General features: G+C 32.2%; 3 protein-coding genes across 6 annotated transcripts; all 3 read right to left on the bottom strand.

Annotated features, from left to right (window-relative positions):
- Positions 1-1,294: 1,294 nt before the first annotated feature.
- Positions 1,295-10,201, bottom strand: LOC128158937 (gelsolin-like protein 2). Of its 4 annotated transcripts, XM_052821930.1 has the most exons (14): positions 10,116-10,201; positions 9,241-9,269; positions 8,333-8,413; positions 6,270-6,343; positions 6,104-6,178; positions 5,544-5,615; positions 4,753-4,880; positions 4,330-4,438; positions 3,867-3,977; positions 3,605-3,691; positions 3,214-3,314; positions 2,950-3,028; positions 2,589-2,684; positions 1,295-1,820 (listed from the first exon to the last, which is right to left on the bottom strand). In XM_052821930.1, exons 2-14 carry the CDS (start codon positions 9,245-9,247, stop codon positions 1,725-1,727), a joined length of 1,116 nt encoding a protein of 371 aa, XP_052677890.1. In that variant the 5' UTR covers positions 9,248-9,269; positions 10,116-10,201; the 3' UTR covers positions 1,295-1,724. The 4 variants fall into 4 exon arrangements, with proteins under 4 accessions (XP_052677890.1, XP_052677889.1, XP_052677888.1 ...); XM_052821929.1 differs by lacking the exon at positions 10,116-10,201 and having other exon boundaries at positions 9,241-9,433; XM_052821928.1 differs by lacking the exons at positions 9,241-9,269; positions 10,116-10,201 and having other exon boundaries at positions 8,333-8,423.
- A 7,904-nt stretch (positions 10,202-18,105) lies between these two features.
- Positions 18,106-19,035, bottom strand: LOC128158940 (uncharacterized). Its single transcript, XM_052821932.1, has 2 exons — positions 18,909-19,035; positions 18,106-18,823 (listed from the first exon to the last, which is right to left on the bottom strand). Exons 1-2 carry the CDS (start codon positions 18,954-18,956, stop codon positions 18,266-18,268), a joined length of 606 nt encoding a protein of 201 aa, XP_052677892.1. The 5' UTR covers positions 18,957-19,035; the 3' UTR covers positions 18,106-18,265.
- A 6,295-nt stretch (positions 19,036-25,330) lies between these two features.
- Positions 25,331-26,693, bottom strand: LOC128158932 (L-rhamnonate dehydratase-like). Its single transcript, XM_052821923.1, has one exon. It carries the CDS (start codon positions 26,666-26,668, stop codon positions 25,370-25,372), a length of 1,299 nt encoding a protein of 432 aa, XP_052677883.1. The 5' UTR covers positions 26,669-26,693; the 3' UTR covers positions 25,331-25,369.
- Positions 26,694-26,916: the final 223 nt, after the last annotated feature.

The following is a 26,916-nucleotide window of genomic DNA, read 5'->3' as shown; positions in this document are numbered from 1 at the left end:
TCAGACTAATTCCCCGAGACGATTCGGCTGTTTCTTTATGATAATTAAGGCCTAAAAGGTCAGTCTTAGAAAGTAAATTTCCTCACATTGCTTTTCTAACCTGCACTTTTTTTATATTTGAATTTTTCACTTATTTGAAATACATAAATAAAATCTCGCATTTTCGGGAATGTTTTGTAGAGAGGAAAGACACAGTCTCTCCTAAGGGGAATTGTTCCCAACCTATGAGATGCAAAAATACTGTAAGACTACAACGAAAATGAACCTGTAGAAGAAATATTTCTGTACTATTGAAAGTGTTGATACATGAAGCAGTCTATATATCTTTTCTCACAAATAAAAGGATGAAGGGGCTAATAAGTGTTGGAAATAAGATATTATGGCAAAGAGTAAGGTGCAGTCCAATTAATTAAAATTGGAGCAGTCATAGAGAAAATTAATGTTCATTTCAAACGGACCCTTTATCGACCAGGGCATCGTTGAACAGATGTACTGTCTATAATTTCAAATATTTTAAAAATACTTTCTATTCTATAAATTGAATATATAAGTACCAAAAGCGTGTACAATGTTATTCAACCTGATGAAAAACATTGTGCTAGGGAATAACAGGTTTTAAAACCTTTTGGTTTATTTAAATTTTTGATAACATTTGATCTGCTGCTCTGTATCTAGCTTACCTATCGAATTGAATATTTATACAATTCTACTTTTCTTTGAAGCGTGGGCACTTTCTTTGGCTCTTTTATTTAACTGATACAAGACAGCATAGTAACCATCTAATGAATTATTTTGAAAATTATCACTACTAGTCGCCAAAACATACTGCTTTTAGTCGCTTTGCTGACATCTCTCTAAAGCCCTGTTTACCATGATTGTTTGACGCTACAATATTAATTACTCTAGTTTCACCTTTCTTGTTGATTTGATAGCAAAGAATTTCCTTTCAGCAAAACATTATTTTTTTTTTGTTTTTTTTTTTAATATAGAACTTACCATAATGAATAACAGAACTCATTTCTTGTTTTGAAATAAGATATTGCTTAGTTTGTAAAAAAGCTGGTACCTATTACAGTAATCTGTAAAACAAACTGTTTGTATTGTTTTCGTTTCTTAAAGAAATATAATCTTGAAAAGTATGCGTCGTTTGGAAATATTCTGAGTTATCTCCCTTTTAAAAGGTAAAACAAATTGTACATAGTCATTTTTTTTAAATGGTCTAAAATGCAGAAGTCTTCTACATGATTCTGCTATAAACTTTATGAATACCGGTAGATCCCCCCCCCCCCCCCCCCCAAGAAAAAAAAATGAAACTGCTGTGAATGGAAAATTCAAATTTCATAAGATACACAGGAACATGAATGCTAATTATATTGGTGCTAGTGTCATTTTAATGTACACAATGCAGGAAATTCAATAAAAAAATACATTCAAATGTGTAAAAACATTGTTCATTTAGTAAAAGAGATAAACATCTTATTATCAAGCTATTAATAAATCAATTAATAACACCTTGTCCAGCATGTTAAAGATAAACAGTAAATACTTATGTTCATAATAAACAAAAATTGCAAGAATTGGATAACCCTTAACCAAACAAAATCAAACTATTAATATAAAAAGTTAATGATGTTTTTGATTTATTCAACTATCATTGATTTGTATTTTTGCATATCGTTTTGATTGGGTTTTATCCCAAATAGAAGAGTTAAGTTTCCAAAGCCCTAGGCGGTCAGTGCCATACTGAATGATTTGTTTTCGGCCCCCTCATTCAGACAACTCACAGGAATTAAGGGATGGCTGGTCTTCTTCAAGTAATTCTGTCAAAAAGATATAAATCAAAGTTAACATATGAAAAAAATAATCCCATTTCAATATATTCCCACCGGTTAGATGAAGGTCTGCCACTCAGTCAACTAAAAGATGACTAATATTAAAGGCAACTTAAAATTGAATAAATTAGGATAACTACCGAATACAAGGAAATATTCACCCCGTTTTAATTTTGCCCCTTTCGACCTCCTTATCAGCGGGCTGGGATATTTCTAATGTCGTGTATTTTCTCTCTCTCTTCACTATGTCTGGGCGAAATCAAGACGGGGCAAAACTTTTGCAAGTGTAGGAGGGTGAAACTTACACAGGGCAAAAATAGCTCTATATATAGAATGCCTTTCAGTCACCTTTTGAGATATTTTAATTACCATTCAGTTGACTGAATGACACAACTCATCTGTCGTATTTACGATATTTATAGTTTATTCTTAATAACTGCAAAAATATGATTTCTTTTTCATAATATCATTATGCTATCTAAAAAAACTTAATTATTTTTGTTTTTAAAAAAATGCAATAGGCCCGGTTAAACCAATTCTCTATATCTGCCCATTCAATTAAATGCTAAATAAATTAACACATGTGTTATATGCACATTCTCTATATCTGCCCATTCAATTAAATGCTTAATAAATTAACACATGTGTTATATGCAATATATATATATATATATATATATATATATATATATATATATATATATATATATATATATATATATACATATATAATGACTTAAAGGACAAACGACTTACATGGGCATATATCAAAGCGTTCTTCCTCTCTTCGTGGGTTGTGTGGTTACCAACCCACACAAAGAGTTCTTGTTTTGTGTCAAAAATAAAGACATCCTTCAACGGAAAAAATCATGATAATGAGATAAGCAAGAAACGAATTCATAATCTATTAAAATTATTTTTTTTAAATAGATATGTGTTCCATAACTCTGTAAAACCTTAAAATGCATTCCTAGTTATATTTATTTATTTTATTTTTATTTATTTATATGATCCTAGATTTTTTTAAAATGTAAAATACATAAATAATGATTATTCATTCCACAAGATAATGTTAAAGGATCACATGTACAGCTATTTATTATTTAAAAAATCTTACGTTGCCATCAAAATCTTTCAGTCCAACGGGACCTTCTTTTTCCAATGAAAACTTCAACGAACCGTCAGCATCTGATAGTCTGCAAGTTAGGATATTCATTTGAAGAAGAACAATGAAGAAAAGTATTCGACATGCTATGAATACACTGTACGAAGATTACGGTCTTCAAGTTCATAGCAATAATTATAATCAGTGGATTTTAATTCAACTACAGTTATTCCGCTTCTCTTATTCGTTGTATTTATGATTTTCCCCTAGTTTTACCTGTAGAGTTGTTCATGTTCAGAAACATCAATTGATTCCATGTTTTCTTCAGATTCAAAGTCTTCACCCTCGGTCTGGTCCAGATGTCGAAAGAACACCCCCTGTAATAACATCAGAATAATATATTTTTTTGTTAAGGAGGCTAGTTACTAAAAGAAGAACCAATATATCTTTAAATCTTTAAATCTTTCATGTATCCTTTTTTTTTAACATTATTATATGATAGAAAAATATTTTGGATTTTAATGTGAATATTTTCGTGTATCTTAATACAAAGCTCTTTGTAAATGGATATAATTTAGTCTAAAATTGGTCATGACCATCAAGCCCTTATAGGGATTGAATGAAATAGCAAGAATAAGTGACTAAAGAAAATACATCTGTAACAAACCGTTCCACCGGCTACTTGGTCTAGAACTGTCGTTTTCACAGCTTTTCCACTTCTTTCAGCCCTTAGTGAGTTAACATACTGCAGAGCCTTTTACACACATATACAAACATTAAATATCTTGTTTCAGAAGTCGAGATAGTATTGTTAAAGCAATTTGCATTTACTGCATTTTGTGTATGACGCTTAAGCTTAGGATATATTATATGCGACTGTAAAAATTTTTACAGCCTCGTTTAGGTTTTCTTTTGTGTCCATAACTCACCCTGACTCTTTCGTCTTTGTTGGAGCCCTGACCATTATATTGGTAGATATGAAGTCCAAGGTCCAGGATGTACACATCTGTGTCATCGATGTACTTCTCCATACGAGGAATCTAAAGCAAAACAGAAACTAGTCATTGTATTTTTTAAATTAATCTTTTTGTTGCTTAACAAGTCATCTTAACTTATTTTACACGTTTCTAAGATGCAAAAAACGTTTACATTGTAATAAAGTTTTTAAAATACCTGTATATTAGAATTTTTCTCTATACAACGGCATATTTTTTTATAAATCATATCTACCTAAACGACACTTTTGCATGTGATATAGACTCCCCAAACAAAAAAGAAAAATAACTTCATTTTCTACAGTATCTAGCAAAATTATGATATTTTGCATAATAGAAATGAATGAATCTGATTGGAAATTGTTGCTAAGAAATTAACTAATTAATAAATATTTGCCTCTTTCACCATGACTCCTCGCTTGTCACCATGGAAATGAAATAGTCTGGGTTGGTATTGTTCTGGCTTCACTCGACGAAATCCGCTCTCTGCCCCACCATGCATGTATCTATTCCACGTAGAAATAATCAATATACAAGTACCATTATGTGTTTGACTTTATTCAAACCATTGAATTATTTGAAAGAGAGATAAATTCTAGTTTTCCTTTTATTTAGAAATATGTTGTAAAGAGATTTGAATGATGTTTCTAACCATGAGAGAGAGAGAGAGAGAGAGAGAGAGAGAGAGAGAGAGAGAGAGAGAGAGAGAGAGAAAAGGTAGGGAGATGCATGGAATAAAGAAAGATGTAGAAGAAACAGATACTGCGCATTTCCCATAATTTTCCAATATATTAATTATGAATTCCCCCGTTTTACTCACGTTATTGTGTTGAAGTAAGTCTTGAAGAGATTTGACTCGTGACCTTGAACTTCCCTGTGCTGGACAGGGGCGTCATCTAAATATGTGTCTAGTTCCACTGTCTTGTATGCGGCAGTGGCATACTCGTCCTATCCAGAACAATACAAAATGTGTCAATAAAAGAAAATTAATTGTAAGAATTCGATTTATTTAAAATGCAGTGTTCGTTTGTTTAAAAAAATATTTCATTTTGTAAAATATTACCTGAGCATTTTGCTATGTGCATGTGCTTCATGTTTAAGAATGATGGAATAGATGTTGAAAAAACCATATATTAAATGGCCCCTGTTGCATTTTAATTTGCCGTCTACGGTGAACACCATATCATTAAGTTCATTTTTTTCAATATTGATTCCATTATATTATGTTTACACAGCTAACCAAATATTTAAATACCGCCTTGAAGTCAAGGAGACGTTCTTAAATGAAAATATGCATATCTTCATTCAATCATAAATTCTAACTATTTAACTGAACTTAGTTTGCATGTAATATTCCCTTTTGAGTGGACAAAAAATACTGTTGACCAGCAAATTGCAGTCTTTGAACATTTTGAATTTGCATTAAGGAAAATAAAGGTAAGCATACGTGCAAATTCACAAGTTTAAATCAATTAGCATGATTTAATGACATATAAATTTCTGGGTCAATGTAATATTTCTAATGAGAGTTTGGATGCTCTTTAGTGTTTAATATGGTTGTCAAACATGTATGCGTCTATAATGATAGTTTGATTATTGTCAAAGACTTACCTGCGTACTGTATTTCCCGATCCAGAAGTGAACATCATAAAGCAGAGCGTCAGAGTCCTCCTTCTTGTAGGTCTAAATCACGTACATAGAACATACATGTACAAACATATTGATGGAACTCATCTTGGTGTACAATCATGATTTTAATGTTTTGACATTCTACTTACTGTATATCCGGTAATTTTCGCGATGATCTAATTTTCGCCTTTTTTCGCGATGTTTTTTAAATTGCAAATTCTTGAATACAAAGAAATTACACTCTGTATCATTTTCTATAAGAAACCTTATAAATCGCAAAAAATGGCTGACGCAAATTATAAATGCTACACATTTTCCCCATTTTCACAAAACAAAAAATACAAAACAACCGGATACATGGTATATCATAAGTTGTACATGTACGTTCATTGGCAAAGTGGTTTTTGAAATGATTTGAAACTTAATCATAACACTTTTAGGCAGTAAAAGAAATTCAATGTTTGTTCATGTAGTGTTATATTTGTGGACTCTTTATTTTATAAATTTATGCATAGCAAATTCATTGACATGATAATTCTTACATTTAGAACTATATAGGAATCTCCATCAAAGAATTTTCCATAATCCTCCTCCGGCCATGAAGTTACTTTGAAGTTCTGAATGAAATGCAGACAACAATACTTCATATTCATAGCAAATGATATAGAGAGAACTGTGGAAAATTACGAAGATCAGCTCGAAGCTTACCACAATTCGCCATATTTGAATTCCCGGTTTTAAGCCAGCCTTTTTCCAAGCTCTTTCACAAGATGCGGCCGACTCTTACAATACAAAAAAAAACAAAAAACAGAAACATGCCTGACTTGTTTGGTAATCAAGTTTAATAAAACGTTGGATTCCTCGATTTTTAAACAGATGTTAATAACATTTTAAAACACTAGACCTTGACCCGTGCGTGCACGGGTTGACATTGCATATTATGTCGAGCATTTACGAAATAGATACATTGAATTTGCAGAAAATGTTGACATTCAGAACTCTCGGAATTGTTCATATTAAACGCACTGTGTTAGAGTTATCTCCCGGTTTTTTTTTTCATGAACAGGATATATAGCAAATTTTTAATGAAAATTTACACGTATTTGTATCATCGTTTTTGAGTTTACCCATTCAAATGTGATATTGTGGAAACATAAACTAAAGAGCATTCCGTGATTTAGCTTGAATGTAATGCGCATGCGCAAGATTGTTAAATCTGAAAAATTCAGAAGATTTCCGAATCTTAAAGGAATTTTCGTTGATTATTTATTAGCGAAGCCTGATTAAGAAAAAATAAAAACAAATTGTTAATCTCCTGGTACCAATTATGTTAAAAAATATATATAAAAAACCAGAAGACAGTACTCTTCCGATTTCTCGGTATTAAAGCCCAAAAATTGGAGTCTATTATTTCAATATACCTCCTTGATTTATGATATATTTTCCTAGTTTGCCGAGTTGCTTGAATTAAGAAAATGATACCTTGTACCTTAATGCAACTTTTGAAAACGAGTGCGAAATGACCCCCCCCCCCCCCCCCCCCGACTTGGAAAGATAAATATTTAAATATAAATACAATGTGGTGCTGCTGCAAAATATAGCTAAACACATCATCTATGTGTATTAGTTTAATCGAGTTTTAATGTATTTACGGTGGGTAAACAAGTGATACAAGGGATACAAGGGATCAATACAAATACTCCTTGTGCCTTGATATTGAATAATCCATCCCTTTTTTCTCATGAAATAGGTGTTTTAATTTAAATTCAAAAGCAGGCAACTTTATCAAAATGTAACGATCAAATATAAAGAAGGGCCTTACTTGACTTTGATTTTACCTCTTTTATTTCGATGTACGAGAAAATATTAATATAACCAGTTAGAAAAAAGATGAAAGGAAATTTTCTCTTTAAATACAATTTAAATTCAATAATGCGGATGACTGTTCCTTTCGAAATAAACTTTTCAATACCCTGATAGAGCACGAATAAATGTTTCAACTTTAATTAAATCAATCTTATTCAAATTTGCAAATCTTAACATATATAGACATTCCAATCCCACACAATAAGCTCAACAAACTCTAAAAGAAGTAAAAAAAAAAAGTAGTGGAAAATATCATTCACGAAAACAAAAACTCAAAGTCAACAGTAAAACGTTTCGTAATTGTCATTTATCATAAGCGAATGAAAATTAGGGTGATTTTTCAGAAGATAAATTGTAAAATATGTCAATCTTGAGCGATTTTATTTCTCCTCTTTTTAATGTGTGATTTGATTCTTTTTTTAATGTTGATACTAAAGACCGCAACTTTACTAATCACACAGGTTAAATATGTTAAGATCTGAACAAAGCATACATCGTTCAGAAAAGACTTCATTTATATCGAAATTATTAATAAAATATTCTTTCTATTCTAAGCAACGTTTTTCTTCAATCAACGTTTTAGAAATAAATTTTATAATTAGCATTTTTCTGAAAATACATGTATATATAAATTGGTTTATGTAGCTAGCTAATTTTTTCGTTTATACATGTACTGTAAAATCATTAGAATTCGCGGTGGCTCAATTTTTCGTGGTATTCATGGGTAGCCCTAGCCCGTGAATTTACATCCTCAACGAAAACGAATTAAAAAAGAGTGATCATCGTTAATGCAACTAAAAACTGACGCATCAACGAAATTACAACCCCACGATTAAGAAAAAAACCCACATTTCACGAAAATTGCACCCCACGAATTTAAATGATTCCACGGTATTATGTCTTACTTTTGACGTCTCTTTCTTCTTTTGACCCGAAGAACTCTAGATTGGAATCCTTCCAGTCATACTGTTTCTGCTTGATCAATCCTGTAATCATGCACAAAAAGGGAAGGAAAATAATAGAAAGTCAAATTATTGATTTCATAAAAGTTGTTTAATGGCGTTACACATATAAGTATGTAAACTGTCACATATGCATGTGCGCACTTTCTCGTCTTGAATTCTAAAATCTAAAGATCTACCTAAAAAGTAGCGATCAGAATATGCATGCTTATACATTCGAACATTTTTTTCTGATATTTTATCAAACTTAACCGGATATGATTTTGAAAGCGATTTTTCAAAAATACTGGTGTGATACCCACACCAGTGTTTTTGAAAAATCGCTTTCAATTATATCTCTTCATTTAGCAAAACTTAACATTCAACTCGCATGCATGTAATTTGAATTAAAAGTTTCACATAACATTGTAACCTCTCAGTTTGAAAAAAGAGTCATGGTACTTATTTTCATATAAAACTCAGCCTGAATTGTAGGAATAAGTTCGTTTGAATCGAGATTTACTGCATGTATTGAAAATCATCTTACAAAATATGACTGCTTCAATTTGTGTACAATGTACACAAATAAAACGGAAACTCATTTTCCTTCCGCTCTGACAAAGATGTTTCTAATTGCTGCTTTGTTCATATAAAAAATAAGCAGATTGAGATAAAGATGACAGAAAAAAATCTGAAGTACACAATATGTAACCGAAATACGTTCTCTATCACAGTAGTTCACCACCATTTCTAAACATGCCCGTTTAAAAACTGGTTCAAGGTGTTATTTTTTAATATACCATCAAAATTGTTTACATGTTGTTTCTTTAAAAAACAGAAAGTCAACAGGCTGAAATAAATTCTTCACTTACCTGTCATTGTGTAGCCGCTGTAAGTGGCTCTAAAAATCAATAAATAAAAAACAATACATTCAGTTTAATCATCGAGCGATGTGTAACATATGTCGCATCAGAAAAGGCCCGCGATCGTTTATACCGATAAAAACAATCCCGAATTCATGATCCGCATCATGTCATATCGAACCGGATGATGCACGAAGTCACGCGGTATACTGCATACAGTGAGAGAGCTGTGCTAGTAAGGTATGTACATGTATGGACCTCCCTTGCAAGTTTTGGATTCTTTCCGATTGATTTCAGGGATTTCACACGATCGCTGGAAATAGTTGAAATAGGGTTTTAATAAACGCATAAAAGTATTATTTTTGTGATAACAAGACTTAGTATTCGTAGATCATCTAACTGATGATTGCCCCCACTTTGGACCAGACTAAATCTCTCACCAAAAGAAGACGATTTTGCAAAATAAAAGGTATAAAATTTACGCTATAGTTTGGAGTAGTAAAAGACCCTTTTTATAAAGACCAACAGGGTCAATCAACTTGTAACAGCTATTGTTTTCTTCTAATACGTAAACATTCTGTCTGGTTCAGGCAGATAGCTAACAATGCACTATGTTTTATTGTGTGGTACACGTTGCCGTCGTGCAATGGATTGTTAAAAACTACAATAAATAGAAATAACAATTTACAAAATAGGAAAATGTAGAACCATTATTCTATTAAATACCTTTAAAAATATATAAATTACTTTAAAGACAAAAATGGCGTGCCATACTTTTGAGAATGTTTTATCTGTTTAATAAATCTCCATCTGTAATAATACTTTAAAAATGTGATTCAATACTGACAAATTAAATCAATTACGACTATAAAAAAAAAACTTACAGAGTTGTTTGAGGCACGCATCGGACAGGATGGAATAGGGTTTACAAAATATGACTCGTCACTCGTCAGTAAAGCTGACGGGGAGTGAGTGTTTGACCAGAACTAAATAGTTAACTTGTACCAAAGATGTTTATATTAAACTCAGAGTAGTAGGCTTGTCCATAAAATACATGAATTTTCAAACTGAACTATAGATAATGCAATGTATATATAGAAATGATGACAAATATGGCAGACTTTAGAGGATCGACTTGCAGATACGTAAACTCAGTGATGAGTATTTTATTAAGTATTGTAGATCTAGATCCGAATTTGTGATTTGTTTTTTCTTTTTAGGTGGCTCTATACACCACTTTTTGATGACACAAAAAGTAAATCTGGAAGCATGTAATTCCGGTACTGGCTGATTTAAATTGAGGCGAATTGTATGGGGACCGCTCTATTAAAAAATTTGTTAAATGAATAGTCTTAGATTTCATTTGTTAATTGGAAAAATCATTACTTACAAGTAATGTGACACCTTCACGTTGTGTCGTATTATTTATCGTAAGAAACAATAAAATCAAGTATAATATTTTAAATAGTTTCTTTCCAATTGTTTTATATCTTTCAGCGTAGCTCAGTGGGTTAGTGGGTGCACTACAAACCAGTAGGTCATGAGTTCGAATCCCGTTAAGGGCAATAAAAATTTTAACTTTCCAAAATTTTCTAAAATGTATTTTTTGGTTGAATACTGTGAAAGAAAATTGTAAACCGGTGAAAGTATTTTAATTATAATATACTTTAATCCACATTAATATTGACAAATGTTTCTAACCATCATAAGGGGATGGGAGGGTGGCTTTGAATTTCTCTCAGGATGGGATACATAAATCCTATTAGTTAATTTTCCCCTTTATTTATTTGACTTAATTTCGCATTAAAGCGAATAAATTCACTTATATAGGCCTATAATGAAATATGTATGTTTTGGGTTTATTTGCAATGATTTTTATTCAATTTTTTTATGTCACAGTTTTTAAAATACATTTTCTAATAACATCAAGCAGCTTTTCCAGATGATTTGTCAACAGAGTAAGACAACATGAAAAATTATGTTTTGGGGAAATACTAAAAAATTGCAATAATAAAAGTTTTGAATGTTAAGAAGTATTATATTTATTTTTAGGTGTCCGAAGGAAATATCCATCATATGACAAAAGATTTCTCTAAATTTCTTAATAGTTAACTTTTTAATAATTATTTTACAAAAACACGAAAATACATTTGAAAATCCTTTAAAAATACCTATAGTATCCCTATTATCATTTTAATATTTGATAAGTATATGTTTTGTGGTCTTCTATTAAAAATTGAAATAAACTGTGAGTGTATAGAGCCACCTTAAACCACTGTATATTATATTGTACATGTAAATTACATATGTCATACTTGGTTTAAAAGAAATATCAAAAATTTATTATAAAGATTGTTATGATAATAAAATTGAACTTCAACTGCTTATCACAAATACACAAATTTAACAAAAGGTTACATGTATTACACTTAATGTTTTTATTATGTTACCCGTATTAAACCTTGATGTTTAAGAAACAAATCTTGACATTCTCTCCTACATTGATGAGTAAGTTTTTTGCGTATTGCATGTCAACGTCAACCTTAATCTGGATTTTTTTCTTAATTCATGCAATTAAAACCACAAGGCACCATCGTCTAGCTAGTATAATGAATAAACTAGCGTCTCTTTTCCCACTATGGTATTTAATGATAGACACAGTTAGCTACCACGTGTATAAAAAAATCATCTTGTCTGTTAATTAACAAATTGTTTCCCCATTTCTAAAAAGACAGTAAATATCTTTATCTGCTTATTATGGTCTGACTGTGGTTTTACAATCTTCATGCATTGTCAGCAAAAACTAATCTTCTTCTTCTTCTTCTTCCATTTATGGAGTGGACTCAACTTGAATTTAAATAATCCAGTATTAATAAAATATATTAACTAACAAGAAAATGTTTCCTTTGTTAATTCATGAGGGTATGAAGAGCTAGTATCTGATTAGAGCATTAAAATTATGCCGCAGTAATCATCAAATAAAATGTTTTATTGTTTATCTTCATGTCTTTCTCTGACGAATTATTTAATTGATTATTAAAAGTAAATTATAAGATAAATTAAATTAATAAATCAAAGACTAATTAAAGAAATTAAATTTTTTCATTATTTTACGACAATTCAATATTTTGCATAGAAAAGCAAGAAAGATAACTTCCATACATTTGCGATACTTTAAATAAGCTCTGTATATTAGAATTAACTGCATATTAAAAGTTTAATTATAATTTTATGTGCATCAAATTTACTCACAAACATTGGCACAAATCTTGTTAACAAATGAGTCTATAGTTTGATACACACAATTGCCGATGAATGAGGAAAATTTCATAACTTCTTTTGCATTTGTAACAGCGGCGTAAGTATTATCAGCAATGGACCAAAGTAGTGTTCCCGAAGGCATTATGCCAGTCATTTTTAAGATTGTCTTAGGAATTACGTAACCAGTAATGTAAAGTATGTCCTTGACCAAACAGCAACACCACCAAGCGTATGATGTCGCTTCTTCTTTTATCGACTCTGCTTTATCTAAATGAGCTACAAGAATTCCATATGAAAAACATCTAATCAATCAAATGGTTAGATGGAAAAAAAATAATACCAACAATTTTTAATGGTAAAAAATTCATTTGAATAGTATAACTTTGCATAACAACAAAGACAATAAACAATTACAAGCAAGGCATAGAAAACATATGTTGATTAAACTATGCACGAGAAAATAAGTAAAGGTCTTTCTAAATGTTAAATTTTCAAGTTTAAAAAATACCTTTTAGAACTGGAATTGAACAAATCAAGATCATGTAAATAAATGACTGTGCTTTGAAATTCATCCTCCTAAAATAGAAATTAGCAAGTTCAATAATTTATTTTACAAATTCCATTTTTTAAATGATAATATGTATCAAACGCTTAAAAAGAATAAAGATCCAGAAGTTATAAATATTCATCTGAATAAAATAGAAAAATGCAATATGCAAGTGAATAACGCATCAGTTATTCTGTTTTCAGTAGCCAGAAAAATATTCTTACATTTACTTTTTTAAATTCAAATTTAAAGTTTTAATTGGTTCATTTCTATAACAAAGTTTGCGCCATTACAATGTAACCATGAATGGGATTTTTAAAATAGGGAACAATAATGATCTAGCCGATAAATATTTTTATTTTTAAAAATCTGAATTGGAATTTAAATCATATTTTTCGTCCTTTGATTTGCATAGACTAAGTGACAAATTTCTGAAACCATTTGTTAGTTGTTAGTTGATAAATTGCCTTGTATTATATCAATGTCAACTTGTTAAATGTATAGGTCGAATTTCTATACATTATCTACAAGGTATTTAATGACAGGATGCACTAGGTCAGCATTAAATATTTTATCTACAGACATTTAGCATAGAACCTATTGCGTTCAAAGCAAACATAACACGGTAGCTTAGATGGTCATATTTTTCTTTGGTTGCCTTCCAAATTTGACCATTTACTCTGACAAAATGTGTTTATGAATAAACAACGTAGAAAATACAATAAAATTGAGAAAAAAGAGAATGAACTAAAAACCAATACAAAAACCAATTCTCTCAACAAATCATATAAATCTAAAAAAAAAATATAGCTACAGTTTCTTTCTTTTCTTCGTTGACTTCAGATTTAAAGCATGTACAACAAATTGTATATAGCATATAGTCCAGTTCACAACATTTGACTCTAAGTATAAGCAAAATTATTGTGAGCACCAATAATAAACATATTCAGCAGTCAATTCAACAACACGACAGTACTTGCTTGATCGTGGTGCAGTTGTTTCTAAACACAACGTCTCTGCAAGGAACCGATATCAACAATTCTGGTGCAATAATGTATGTAGCAACTTTTTTATCTTTGAGAGTAGGCAACGAAAACATCTTCAATTCTTATTGGCTGTTTTTCATATCAAACCCAGGATGTATAACTCAGATTTCCATTGAATAATGAAGAGATTCAAGGAATCGAAAAGGAAAATTTAACTTTTTTCTTGATATTTATCGTTTCACTTTCCTTTACATTTCATGTATGAAAAGTTCTGGCGTAAGATTTAATTTCGTAAGTGATTTATTTCTTAAACTTTCTGACAAATATCAATGCAGGAAGGAAAGATTTATTAGCAACAAAATGCATGCTCTATGTTTCAAATTACATCCTTCGCAAGTATCTGCGGGGTACCGTTTGTTTTATTCATTTGTCAGTCAATTATTCTGTCAGTTATGTTTTACATTTAATTAGCATTGTTAAACTTTGCAGAGAAAAGCTCTTTTTTTAGAGCCGCTATTATGAATAATATTTAGAGTACCTTCTGGAGATCGAGCATTGTCTAAAATAAAATGTTTCTAGATCCTGAAATTCTGCTTTAAATTATATATGAATTAAAATGAGGCATATACAAAGAAAAAAACTCCGTTGATTAATCATGATTTTATATTTGGAAGAAGGATAAGTTGTCAACCAACTAACGATCAGATTTACCTTAAATTTTGACACATGATATTTTCGGAAACACAATCTAATATTTAGTGAAGAAAATTCAAAATACTCTAGCTTTTCAATTTTACAATATTCCTGTGTCTCTATACAGAGCTTTCATATTAAGACATTTTAAACAAAATCAATAAAATAATCCTCTATAACAGATGTTTGAGAGTTAAATTCTACAAGGGTAACAATAAATGTGTTCAGGAATAAGGCTGTTCTCTGCGCCTCAAATTTGACAAAATGCTGTTTGGGCAGGAAATCCTAGATATACATGATCGTGTTTACAATATTGTTGATCATCTTCAAATAGATTGCAAATTATATCATATATTTTTTATTCAAGTATTTTTTATGTATTTTTGGTTTTTATTTTTTTTTAAAGAATATTTAAATTTTTTTTTTCTTTGATTGATGTAGGCTTTTGATGGTACACATACACAACAATATCTCAGTTAATCAGGTAAATTGAAAATGAATTGAAAAGCAAATGAAATAATTATGACCTTTTTTTCTCTTCATTCTGATCAAACATATGATCCTTTTGTTTTCACTAAAAGCACAGATTAGCCCAGCGGTGACATTCTTTTCCTAGGCAATATCTAAATTATAAATCAATGTATCGTTACACACATTTAATTTTTTTAATACATTGACAAAACTGCTAATCTTTATAGTTTATATCAAATGTTCTCTATTACTCTGTGGTTTACGATCAATTGAATTCTAACCTCGTCACTTTCAGATATCCGCCGATAAAGTGATCTCCAGTGTGCATGTTCCTTTTTTCACTCGGTTGTAGTTCTTCATTTTTGAATGCTGTTGATCATATGGATCTGTATGAATTATTGCGCAGAAAAGAACGAGCTAGATATACACACTCCTCAAGGTAATTAATGTTGACTATATCCTAGACTTACTCCCAGTATATGTAGTGTTACGACAATTCCAAGCCTAGATATGTATATATTGCTCATACTCAACACATCACTTGTTTTACATTGATGCAATTGAAAACGTGTGTTAGTAGTAGAAATTTTTCCAATAAAGATGAATTCCTACCTCTGAAAGAAGGGATAAGAGTAGGAAAATCTGAATGGAGGTGATGGTGTTGCTTTTGATAAGCAATTTCTGTGGATTGCCCTAACGGTCAAATCATAAAACATTCAGAATGATACTAAATAAAAACTGACATTTTCAACAAAGCTAATGATTATTACTTTTCTTTTTGGAAATCACACATATTTTGTACCGTCAAACTTCTGATTATCAAAATTTATTCTTTTAAAATCGACAAAACAAAACCCGATTTTCCCGTGTCTATCTATTTATCGACATGTCATGTGTAAAGAACATTTTCGAGAAGAAAAAAAACCAAGATCATATGTTGACAAGTCTGAATCAAGAAATAAACAAAATATGACAAATATCACCAAAGTCACGTTCAAATTACAATCATATACCCTCACAAACGAATCATCTCTTAATAAGAATCAACATCTGGTGCATTAAAAAGAACAAGGTACATTTTGCACCAAAATCGGCCCAGTTCCGAAATCAAATGAAGATATTAGTGAATAATGTCTAGGATTTCCCTGTTTTAAATCAGTTTATATTTTTTAGATATCTCAAGCTATTCTCCTTATACAACTCACTAAAATTACTATGTCTGATGACGAAAACAACGCTCACGACGTCATGACGTCAACTTGACGTTATCAGATTTCAATGTAATAACATCTGTACTGCGTGAAAAATTGTAGATTAATTAATCATTTTTATGCCGCTATTGTGTTTTTTTCTATATATGTATGTGTTCTACTCTTAACCTTTCAGTTACTTCATAAATTGATAATCAACTTTTGATTTGATATTAGTATGATATAGGGTCTTCATGGTGATAAATTCCGACAAATGAAAAACGGTTCAACCAAAACGCAATTGGTAAAACATCTACCGGTACATGTATAGGAAACATTGTTCTTCTCCATTTACCTGACACTCAATTAAATTATGTAATACAATACCTGTTTATCTTTTACTTCATAATATTTAAATATTAGGTATATACATGTATATTTATGTACATACATGTACAGTATATATATACATACATAATACCTAAGATTGTAGGCGACGTCATTGAATTTATGAATCAAGAAATTATAATTTTTGTATACATGTAATTAAAATGATAATTTTGATTTTTGCCTGTAACTACCTACTATTAAAAAGAGTACCAACATGAAAATAACTCTCTCCCTCTTTCTCATCGAATATATTTAAACATATTGTCAAGGAAACACTTTTTGCTAAGCACGTTGCTATATATTTTCCCCTCACACTCTCTCCGTAAAACTTCTCAAACACTATAGTACTCTCTCTCTCTCTCTCTCTCTCTCTCTCTATCTATCTCTCTCTCTCAATTCAAATGGAACCAAATATAAAACACAATCATTTTGTTCATATTATTCCTCTTCATTTCCGACAAGACTGTCTTCTTCACTATCAGAATTATCCACAGGCAACGCTGCAGCGTCATCAACGTAGCTGCACCAATTGCGTACACCAAGGTTTTGAATGTCTTTGTATTTTGCATATGACAAAAACCATATAACACTTGTGATGTGGGCGCACATACCCACAACTCTAGATCCTACTTTGCATTTACAGAACCATGACTTAATGCTCATCTCATCAAAACCAATCCACAACATATATTTCTTTGCCGAGACATGTCTGCTTTGACGTTTGGCGCATAGGATTCCATCATGGTCATTGTTGACAAGAATTTCATAGTTTCCATCTTTATCAACATGTTCTTGGGCATAAGACTTAGCTAGCTTTATTTGGTATACCCCCATCGTTAACTCTCGTATTTCTTCTTCTGAAAGTTGAGGAAATGCAATACTTGCATCGCTGGCGTCGATCTTCTGCCATCTTATTTCCCGTTTGTCCAGACCTATTGTTTAAAAATCCACGTTAACATATATATCAAAATTAATAGTAATCATTTTATAAATTCATATCAAGTATGACAAAACAAAATATTCTTCAGATGTTGTAACAATCTAAACAAAATGACCCTAATGTAATGATTTTATGTCGAGTAGTTTTAGCAAATTACCGTTTCTTTCTACATATTCTTTAAGTACATTCGCTTCCTTTGAAAGAAAACGCATCTTTGCAGCAGTGGATAGGTCGCTCTCAACTGCTACACTAACATCAGGCCTGAATTAATTACATATGGCGCTTATGATGCGAACATAGTCTCCGATGTGTGGAATCTGACTATTAGGAATTGTCCTATCTAAGTAGTTCCAGGTTTTGAGCCTACCGTTCACACTTTCCACAACCCATCGCAGCTACAATAATTCAAAGTGTAGATTTAATTGATTTACAATAATTTTTACTAACTAGGACATTTTTCTTATAAGTTTAGTCAAAATACAATTGAAATATTGTTTTTAAAATTTACACTTAAAAGACATGTTTATACATGTTTTTTAATCCTAATTTTCAACATTCATCTTACTTTTGTAACTAGACGTGTTGCATTAGACTCTTCTGTTGAGTGTTGTTTTGCTCCACGTGTTAAGAAGGAAGGCATTTCAATGTGGATTCCAATGTCACTCAGTAGAGCTTCTGCATCCCTAAACCCTCTATCGACTATGAATATGTCGTCTTCCTGTATCCAGTCCTTAATTTCTTCTACGTTCGTTTCTATCATATGCGTCAAAATCTTTGCATCCGAATTCTTAGAGTCAGCCAGGTATGGACCCAGTACGGAAACAATGTACCCCGATGTTGTGACCACTATCATGGGTTTAACAAACGGCCTATGTTTATGAGTACTGTATGATCTTCTTGAGAATGTAAAATTGCCACTTTTCTGCAGGTAAATATACGTCCCATCAAGTACTAGTATTACTGGATTTTCAGCTACATTGCAGAGTAGTTCTTTAGCTAATGGACGTGTGTGGTTTTCTTTAACGTCTTCCCTAGCAATGTGGGGAAATCCCAAATGATGGGGAACAAAGTTTGACATTAGAGCATGTTTTGCTGTCAGTACCGCACGCCTTACCTATGAAAGATAATACAGTAATATATGGTCGTTCTTTAACAAAATATCTTAGTTAACAATGGATATTTTATGTAAAAGAACTTACCTGCCATTTCTGCAAGCCAAAGAGGGTTCCGAGTAAGTGATTACTCATTCCACAACGCAGTTTTGTCAAAAGAATCGCAATACAAGTCCTTGCACTTCTGGTCTTCGATGCTCTGATGTCAACATCTTTCAGGTATGAGAGTAATTCTTCAAACTTGTCCTTCGTCAACCCAGTAAGGTTATAATAGTCTTCATTATCCATGCTATTTGGGTTGTCAAAGTTAAATCTAGTATTTTCATTCCGTATAGCAAAGTCTCTGGTTTGTTGAAGCAATTCCACAGTCGCTGTTCTGTTGATATTTGTGTCAGGGTTAGTTTGCTGCATCTTTTGTAGAGCATCGACAGTAAACTCATTGTCTGCAATATGTTTTGGGCAACACCGCGAACCGGCAGGAACAAACATTTCTTTCCGTATGAAGGCTCTGACGCGGGCATACTGAGTCACAACAATGAGCTTTGGACCAGGTTTTTTGCATATAACACAGTTTGCATGACTCTTCGACGTACTAGGAATGCTTAGTGTAATAGAGGGTGGACTAGCACAGCCGGATGTTTTCATTCTCTTGCATGGTTCACTTGGACCTGAAGTATCAGATTTACTTTCTTGCGTTGCAAATGATTGAGTTTCACAGATATATCTGCATTTCCTGCAAAGAACATCTTCATTTGTTGTCTTCTGTAAAAACTTTTTTTCTATAATTGTAGCATGCTGACTTTTAATTTTGTATCTGTCATTTGGTGTTGTCCTTTTGTTACATAGAACACATGGATATGATTTTGGTCCTGTTCCTGGCATGCTGCATATATCAGACAAAAACACTTTAAATTTCAAAAGAAAACATTTTAAATAAATTATATATATATAATGCAGTAACCACAATAACTTAAAACCGATAACCACCACCACCACCAGAAAATATTGTTTCACCCCATCACATGTACACCGACCGTATGTACAGTTTAAATAAGTGCGTGCATGTGTAAGATATGAGATGTTTTGCCACCCTCCCCCCCCCCCTCCCACCCCTTTTCCCAGTAAACAATTTTAATCGGCTGCTTTACTTTTCATTTTTTTATCAAATTATTCATTCTCTCTCTCTCTCTCTCTCTCTCTCTCTCTCCCTCTCTCTCTCTCTCTCTCTCTCTCTCTCTCTCTCTCTCTCTCTCTCTCTCTCTCTCTCTCTCTCTCTCTCTCTCTCTCTCTCTCTCTCTTTTTACATTGTTGCTGTCTCTCTGAATTTTTTGAGCACTGACACATAAATATATAAGAAAGTCGTATATAAATATTAAAGATACATTAATATAAATACTAATGATATATTATTACGATCTTGAATTAACAAAAAAAAATGACGAAAATTGAAAAAAAAAACTGTAGGAAAGGAGCTTTAAAAAAAAGTCATATCTAAATATAGACACATTACGTAGGTGACTATATTTACTTGGTGGGCATGTTCCGTATGTAGACAAAACACACACATATTACGCGAATTTCTATCAAACACGGCAACCAACAAAAACAGTTCTGAAGATGGCCATATATTCTGTATTTTGATGTTAACGATTTCTACTGTCCGGCGTGTTTGAAATATCATTCTTTGGAGCTACATGAAAAAATCCGATCCCGGGGTCTTCAATTGAGTTGTAATTATGATTATCCCATGTTTCTTTAGTATCTAAATAAACGCCTAATCTGGATTAAAAGGTGGAATAAATGTATCTGTACATATTTTCATTAACCTATTGCTTCATCGCCGATTCATACCGGCATACCCGCTTACTAGTATTTCATAAAAAGAGGGAAAAATCAATTTTCTACATTGATGCGCAAATTGTTTTAAAATCCCTTGTTCAAAAGAAAATGTTAATTATTCAAGTTTATAACGGAGAGATCACACAGTAAGTACTTTTGAAAAAGAATTAAGCACGCATGCAAATTTTTACATTAACAAGCGTTTAAATAACTTTTATCTGCCAATTTAAATTTATCTTTATACAGTACATTATCATGCGATTAAAGATATATGTACTAAAAAAATCAAACTTTTCGGGATTCGAACCCAATCGAAAAATCCAGACACGGATAGAATCTATTCTAACTGCAATACCACTTGACTTATCTAGATATGGCTTTAAAAAGGGGGGGGGGGGATTCAACACAGCGTTCTTAGATTACAAAGATATATTTACATCTACCAAGTATTATTCCCCCTATATCTTACGAAAACTTATAGTTAATGCATAGCTATATAGAAACAGCCAGACTGAAATATACATGCCCCGTTTATCGATTGGTCAGTCTAAAGTTATAAAATTTGCTCTTAGTTTGTAAACTCTACAAAATCGGGTCACTTGTTTTGTAATTTTTGTATGTGTCTTAATTAATTAGTCAAAAACTTCATTATTACACTTATGCTAATTCATCATAAAGAATACCTGCATTATATCAATGTAGATAAATAAATAAAAATGCGCATTACAGAGAAGATTTTAGAGTTACCTCTCTTGTCCCTTTTGTAAACAAAAGGGGAAATAATTTTAACTCAAATCCCTGTTGTAAACACTGGAGTTACTGTGCAAAGTGAATTGTTTCCAATGGTCAATTAAGGTAATGATGAATGATTTAATGTATTTTATTGTATGCTATTATAGATAATCAAATGTGAGATGGCACTTTGATGACACTGGTTTAATTTTGGACTTTAAGTTTTATGATGATTAAATTTAATCCAATTTTCCTCTGTTAGTTCATAACACTTTTCATTTTCATGAAAATTATATAGTATTATGCCAATAAAAGTTTACATCAAAGTGAATAAGGGTATATGCAGTGTAAGTGGATTAGTATTACCATAGAAGTATGTTGCTTAGAATATTATGCAACAGAAACAAAGCATCTTGCTTAGCTCAGAAAATTAAGCACATTCTGTAGAAAATTCTTAAAATTTTAATTCATACGACTCCAGCACATTGCACGGACATGACATCGCTAACCACTCAGCTATCGAGTCACTTACTACACACTGTATAAATATAATTTTACAGTCAATTATGATAACCAATGAAATTAAGTTTATTTCACTCTATATAGGCCTACCTAAATTCTCTTAACATATCTGTGAACAAATAATAAAGTTACGGTCAATGTTTAGTTTAACTTATTTTGAATATCACTGTTCCCCGTACGTGACTCTCACATCCAATGACGTCATATGATACATATTATGTACAATTGTCAGACTTATCAGACGACAAAAAATGTTACTATAAAGAAATCTTAGCAGCATGAACAAAAGAATAGCTATATTAAGGGCTTTATATGTATTTATGTAATTATTAATTAAATAGTTACCTAAAGTGCAGCTTGCAGACAATCCATCATCTGTTGTCACGGACGCATTTGTATATAGCAAAACAAACCAATCTGGTGTTATTGAAAAACCCGTAAAAGAAATTAAATTTTCAAGAGCAACGAGGTTCTTGTTGTAATGGAATGTATTTTGATAAATTCAAATTTTACAAATTATTTGTATATTTATTAATTTTTAAAACTATAAGGACGATAAAACTCTCGAAATAAGAACAACATACGCGTTATAGTGTATTCCGGAATAATCAAAACTTGATTTTTAACGATGGCCGCAGCAAACGCGATTGACGGGATGGTTATAAATCAAAACATTATAGTTGAATGAATAACATATATAAGTTTCATGAATCGCGTTCGATGCGACCATAGTAAAAACTGTGATCAAATTCCGAAAAACTGCGATATTTAGAAAAAATATTGGTACATGGTAAGGTTTTGGAATCTACGTAGTATATGTGTGACGTTTTGGCGCCATTTTAATACCGTATTTTGATAGACCCAAAGGTGTAGAAAATAAACGAGCACTATAGAGCTGCTGATGTCGGCGTTTATTTTTTTCATATTTACTAGGCCGATATAGGTAACAACCGTACTTTGTTCTTTCGATTATAGAATTACACGTACATTAAATATTTATTCATACGTATTAATTAATGAAGAAAAATTTAAAAAATGAAAAAAAACATACTTTTTTGGTTTTGGTAGGTATTATATTCAATTGCCCTTCCATATGTTAATATCAGACAGATCAATAGAAATTAGGATGATTTAATGACAAAATAAAAGGGAAAAAAAGCCAATAACGATAATTGAGTTACATTCTACATTCTCTAAACAAACATTCCTTAACTTAATTTAGACACTTAGTAAACTTTTACATTATTTCGGAAAGAGAAAATAAAATTATAAGAAATAGTCAAATGTTTTTGGAGGTAAAGATAAATTTAGATCAAAGAACTAGGTACAATTTCAGACATATTTTGCCCTGTTTTAGAGTGATATTTAAAAATATCAAAAAAATGTAACATTTATTTACACAATAATACCCATGAATGAAGAAGCTATTAATAGTTACGTGATTAGACTTTCACAATGTTTATTGTGACGTCATTAACAGTGCATTTTCCCGTAATTTTCATAAAACTGAGTAAAAGGCACAAGCTCCCTAGTGGTTTTTTGAATAGAAAAATATGTCTGCAGCTGTCGCCAACGATGTCGTTGCTGGCGAAAATGCCAAAATGTCCATGTCATAATTTTTGTTTTTGGGAAACAAGTTTTTAACCTGGTACTTTATATACACATATGTTCAAGATGGTATATGTGTATTGTTATGAGATATAACAACTTATGAATTTTAGGGCAAATATTGAAAGAAACTGTACCTTCTTCTTTAGAAGTTTGATAACACCAATAAGGTTGCTTTGAACTTCAAAAATATAAAATGTTTACTTCAACTAGCTTTCATAAAGTAAGGTATCTAAGTTATACCACATGGTGCGAATACATAAGTATGTTTTGAGATAAACTAGGTAAGATTCCCTCAGATCACAGGAGTCAGCATAATCATGATAATATTGAGATACCATCTCACAGATCAATATAATATTTTGTGATAGCTTTCGCTTTAGATTAAGAAAATAGACAAATGTTAGCCTTACCAAACGTTTGCACTCATTTCTCTATATCCCTTTCGATAATAGCTGACGAACAGATGTCCATTTGAAAAATCAGATGATACTGTTTATATCATATTACAAAAGTCTTAGTTTTATAAATCAAAGTAAAACGTGTATTCAACATATTGCAAACATGATGAAGTATTACATACATTGGAAGTTTTTTTTTTTTAAAAATGCACATCATGTGGAGCAAATAACAGCAGAAAAAGATGGATTTTGTGAAATTTAATATGCTTGTAAACATGCTGTAACATTGTGTCAGAAAAACGATATGCATTTGGTTATGTATAATTTTAGCTTTTTGCATTAAGCTGCTCAATGAATTTTGATCGCAGGAATAATATAAATTGAATTGAAAGTGACCATAATAAGAGCGAAGTGAAAGAATCTAATTTCTATAGATTCGGACCACTCGTCAACGATGACAAAATAAAACAATCTTACTGAAGGTCAGGAAAATCAAAACAATTAAAATAATACAAAATGGGCATTGGATGTGTTTGAAAAATGGTGCGAGCAGAGGACCTCTACTTATAAATGCTACAACCATGAAACATTGGATCCGCCTATATCAACATCGGAGGAATTGCTGGAACCGTCTTCAACAACGCACGAGTTACTGGAACGCAGGAATCCCTCGGGTGCAGAAACTGGCCCGTGTCTTCAGTAGGTGATAATAATTCTGCAGAAGACGCGAAAAGGTTTTGCCCAGAAAGCTAAGACATTATCAAGGATTTATTCAATACTACGTTTTTGAGAACTTTCAGTTTTCATTTTCGTTTCGTTTCGTTTTATGTCCATGATGCCTTTTACCAAAATTATAAATTCTTTGTTCCTTGGTCTGGGTTAGGTAAATCAAATATGACCTTACATGAGAGTCTTCAATCTTAAGAAAGTATTCTCTTCTCTCAATAAACCATGTGAAAACTGATTGCATATCTTGCACGTAAATAAAACTTTCTATCTATAGCTGTTATGGCTGGGTTTTTTTTTGTTAATTGATCTTTTTTCGCTTTTATAAAAATCATCTTTCATCTCTCACAATCCAAACAATTGTGTAACGTCTATAACTTGTTAATCTTTCCAGGATATATAGTTTACGGAATCTTGATTTTCAGGGCTTGTTTTTTTTTTTTTAAGATTGAAAAGACTGAACTAATATGTACACATCAATCAATAACAATTTTCATAAAGATAAAATATTTACGTATTTAACAATTAATGTTTTATATTTACAGAGAATTGATCTTAAGATTCATGTGAGGTCACATTGATGACGTTTTCTTTTAAAAGTGTTTTGAGTGGTCACTGAACGAAACAATGAAACAATAAAATCAAGTTTCTACTTTTTTAGATGCTGTATACCTTTTCAGTGTTAATAAATGCAAAACAGTACTCTAGTAAAGTCAATCACTAAAATGGCATATGCGGTTTCTCTTGAGACTTGTACGCGACGTTTTTAGTCGCCTGAGCTCGAGAGTCTTCATCACTGCGCTTGAATGGCCGACGCAAGCTGTCCTTGCACAACGTCACACCAAATCCGGGACGATCTGGAAGGTCTATGAAACCATTTGCAGGCAAGGGTTCGTCGGGAAACAATCCGCCAAAGTACGGAACTATTTTGTCTGCTTTTGGACTCAGGTTGATAAATTCTGCCAGTGGACAATTCCGGAAGGCGTATTGAAGGTGATAGGAATAAATGCTGGATCCGTGTGGAATTACTAAGACGTCGTGAGCGGAAGCCATGGCAACAATTCTGCGCGCCTCTGTAACGCCACCCAGCCATGTAATGTCTGGTTGGAGTATATCCACGCATTTAGAATTGAGGAGCAACTGGTAACCATAGCGACTGTATTCATGTTCAGCCGTGGTTAGTAAAACCGTTGAACTTCTCAATGCTTCGCGCACTTCTTTGTAGCCATCGTAGTTATCTGGAGGCAAAAACTCCTCAATCCATTTTAGTCCCAGAGGTTCTAATGCTTTTGCCAATTTGATAGTATATGGGACAGTTAGTGCCATGTAGCAATCTAGCATCAACGGAAAATCAGGACCCACCGTCTCGCGCCATTGTTTGAATATTTCCACATTTTTCTTTAGACCTTCATCCCCATTGGCAGGCCCAAAGGCACAAGGGAGTTTTGAACCAACAAATCCTAATTGTTTAGCAATGTCTGGACGAGAGGTAGTGCAATACACTGGCAGACGTTGCTTGGTTTTCCCGCCAAGTAATGCATACACCGGCTCATTTCTCAACTTTCCCAGCAGATCCCACAAGGCTAGATCGATGGCACTGATGCACTGAATTGGCAGCCCCTTGCGTCCGTAGTTGAGAGTCGCTCGGAACATCTGGTCCCACATGAGTTCCACATCGCGAGGATCTTGTCCTTCCACGAATCTGCTGAGGTGTTTCTCCACGATGTAACAGCCTGGTACTCCGCCAATGGTCACGCCGACTCCACACGTCCCGTTTTCTGCTTCCACCTCTACAACCAATGTACCGAGAGCGTTGATGCCCCAGGACTTCCGAGTGGAGGCGTACTGCTCGTACCCAGACATCGGGTTGGCGATTGGGGTGGGGTATCCATTGATCCAATGAGTGTCTTCCACATTGGTACAGTCTGCTCCATGGTCCTCGGCCTTTGACTCAGAGACATACGCTCGTACACACTTGATTCTAGGAAATATTTTAGTTCTTCTATCTGCCGCGGCCATCGTATGGGTTTATTCTATGTTGGTTCGTTATCGTTTCTGGCTGTGACTACATTTAGGGACAATTATTTATCTCATGATATTTTGTACAATTGCACGGAGACCCAACTTCAAGGTTATGCATAAAGATAAGAGCATATAAATGCTCTCAAATGTTTACCAGTACATCTATAACAGAATGTCCCAAATTTGCAATGTTATTATGATGGTTTAATTTTCGTATCTGTAAAATTATTAATGATAAATCGTTG

Source organism: Crassostrea angulata, chromosome 8, assembly GCF_025612915.1.
Source record: "Crassostrea angulata isolate pt1a10 chromosome 8, ASM2561291v2, whole genome shotgun sequence".
NCBI lineage: Eukaryota > Metazoa > Mollusca > Bivalvia > Ostreida > Ostreidae > Magallana > Magallana angulata.
The sequence above is the reverse complement of the archived record's forward strand: the minus strand, read 5'-3'. Positions and strand labels throughout refer to the sequence as shown.